Raw genomic sequence first — 2652 nt, forward strand, 5'->3', positions numbered from 1 at the left:
GCTAGGATTTATACTCAAAATTAGAACTTATGTCATTCCTCCGTTAGTAGCTTGCTGGTGGAGCAAAGTTTCTCTGAGTTTTTCGAGAAGTGGGTTTTTCAGCTCAAGCAGCTCCAGCAGCTCCAGCAGCAACTTCTCAAGTTGTCGGACGAGACGCGACGGAACGAGGCGGAGCTTCGGCCTTTGGTGTCGAAAGCCACCAACCTTCACAAGGAGTATTACACCGTGAAGTGGGCTGCTGCTCGGGATGATGTCATGGCCTTCTTTTGCCCTATTTGGTCAAGCCCTTTAGAGAATGCGTATTCTTGGGTCACCGGGTGGAAGCCATCAATGTTGTTCCAGCTCGTCGAGTCGCTGAAGACGACGAGCTGGTTTCCATGTCGGGGGAGCATGTGAGGAAGGTTGAGCAGCTGAGGTAGAAGATGAGGTACGAGGAAGATAAGGTGGATAGGGAAATGGAGAGGCAGCAGGTGGCGATGGCGGACAGGAGGATGGTGGAATTAGCCCGACTGGCGACCCGAGCGAGGAACGGGGAAGCGACGGTGGAGCTGGAAGGGATGGTGAGTGTGGCGATGAAGGTGATGCGGAATGGGTTTGAGGGGGTGATGAAGGCGGCGGATTGTGTGAGGCTCAAGACATTGAAGGGGTTGTTGGATTTGCTGAGTCCATTGCAGAGTGTGAAGTTCTTGGCTGCTACTTTCATGGTGCAGATTAAGTTGAGGGAACGGGGAGGAAGAAATGTGACCAAAATCAACTGTTGTCCTTAACTAAAACACCTAAACCTAACGAAGGAACGGCAGAAATTCTAATTTCGGACATAAATCCTAACGAACTTAGATCACAAGGGTTTAAATTTGATTTTTTTTACCACATAGACTATCTTTCAAATAGCTTATAACCATGGAACCATAATTATAAGCATAAGAACATTTATATTTTGTCTCCATTGCACATGACGCACATGTCACTGGTATCAGTGCTAGAAATTGTCACTGGTTGCAGTCATTGTGGACCCATTTTTTTTTATTTTTGGTCGTCCGAAAATATTAAAGTCATGATTGAAAAACATAATGCATGCAACTTTTTCATCTTCAATTACATTTTGTTATGAGTATTGATTTTTAACATGTATACATAATAATCACTTAGTATTACAGCCTAATGATATTCCTTTTCACTTGTAAATGATAGATCTTAAGTACGATTCGCGCTAAAGGCGAACCATATTATTATGGCAAGCTCATTGTAAGACTTAGCATATTCCCTCACCTCTTAGTGTAGATTTTATTGTTTGTTCAAATAAAAAACATGTATACACAATAAAATTGGATAAATTATGAGAAAGTTCATTACTTAAAGATCCCTAAAACAAAATGTTCTTATTATTATTGAATTAATAAAAAAAAACTTTGAATGAGTTTTGACTGTAAGATTGTTAAAAGATGGCAAGTTTAGAAGAAAAGGGATTAAGAGAGAAGACAGACCCAAAAATAAAATCTTAAAATTATGAATAAAAAAAACTAATGAAAAGTCCAAAAAAAACTTTAGTTTTAATGAAAAATGACAAATAAATGTGTAGTGAATAGTATCAGGGAAAAGTAAAAATGTGGTTTTTCGTTAAAATTGAACACTACTTGGAATGTTTCGTTAAAACTCCATTGAAAAAACCATATATATAGTATCCCAAAATCTAATTATAAATAAGAACTTTTTTTTTTTTTTAGAGATATCTTTACACTTAAGGGATGGGGAGTTTGGCTAAGCCACATAATAGGCAACATAATTTGGTATCAAATTCACCATCCACGAGATTCGAACCTAAAACCTCTTACTTCAAAGTGAAGATGAATACCACCAAATCTTAGTACTCAATAACAATTATAAATAAGAACTTAACCACTCATTTATAAAAAATAAATAAATAAATAAAATTGTAAGATGTAAAAATTTCTAACACGTGAAAGAGCATGAACGTGAAATTTGTGGTCGAGCTTTTTAACGTATTTTATATTGTAAGTAAGTTAAATTTAGTCCAGTCCATTTTTGAAATTTTAGGATCCGTCCCAAAACCAAGAAGTCAAAGATGAGTCGCATTTTTATTAAATAAAAAAAAAAGTCTTATTATGACTTACTCAAACCCTAATGACACGCAGCTTGAATACATATAACTTTGACAAATTCAGATTCACTGTACAAGTGAAGAAAAAAAACTTTTTTATTTTTTTAACAAACAATATTTTTACACTAATAGGGAATAAGTGGATTAGCAATAATGTGATTCAAATTTGCTCTGGTGAGAATCGAACCTAAGATCTCTCACTTACAAGTGAAGAGGAATACCATTACAATATAATATTAACTATTAAGTACTGATTTGGTATTGAAGTGCTTTTATAAAAAATAGGTATAAAAAAAAGCTGAGTTAAAAAAGGTGTTTGGTAAATACTTAAAAAACTGCTTATTTTCATATTTTTGGGTGAAAAAAAGTTGAAAATGTGAAGCAACAAAAATGAGCTTATTCTCACAGCACAGCGGAAACAGTTTTTTTTTTCAAAGCACAGCAATATCAAACCAACCTTAAGTGGAAGTGAAGAAAAAAGAAACTTGACTCTAAGGAGGAAAAGGAAGACAAGATTTGTGAAAAAACTCAAC

At 35.5% G+C, this 2652-nt stretch overlaps 1 protein-coding gene across 1 annotated transcript; it reads left to right on the forward strand.

Annotated features, from left to right (window-relative positions):
• Positions 1-422: 422 nt before the first annotated feature.
• LOC103444944 (protein DOG1-like 4) lies at positions 423-767 on the forward strand. The gene has a single exon (XM_029109115.1). The coding sequence runs from the start codon at positions 423-425 to the stop codon at positions 765-767; it is 345 nt and encodes a 114-aa protein (XP_028964948.1).
• The last annotated feature ends 1885 nt before the right edge of the window (positions 768-2652 follow it).

This window comes from Malus domestica, chromosome 10 (assembly GCF_042453785.1).
Source record: "Malus domestica chromosome 10, GDT2T_hap1".
Classification (NCBI taxonomy): Eukaryota; Viridiplantae; Streptophyta; class Magnoliopsida; order Rosales; family Rosaceae; genus Malus; species Malus domestica.

Coding starts and splice junctions, on each gene's coding strand:
- LOC103444944 (XM_029109115.1), top strand. CDS start 423: ATGAGGTACGAGGAAGATAAGGTGGATAGGGAAATGGAGAGGCAGCAG.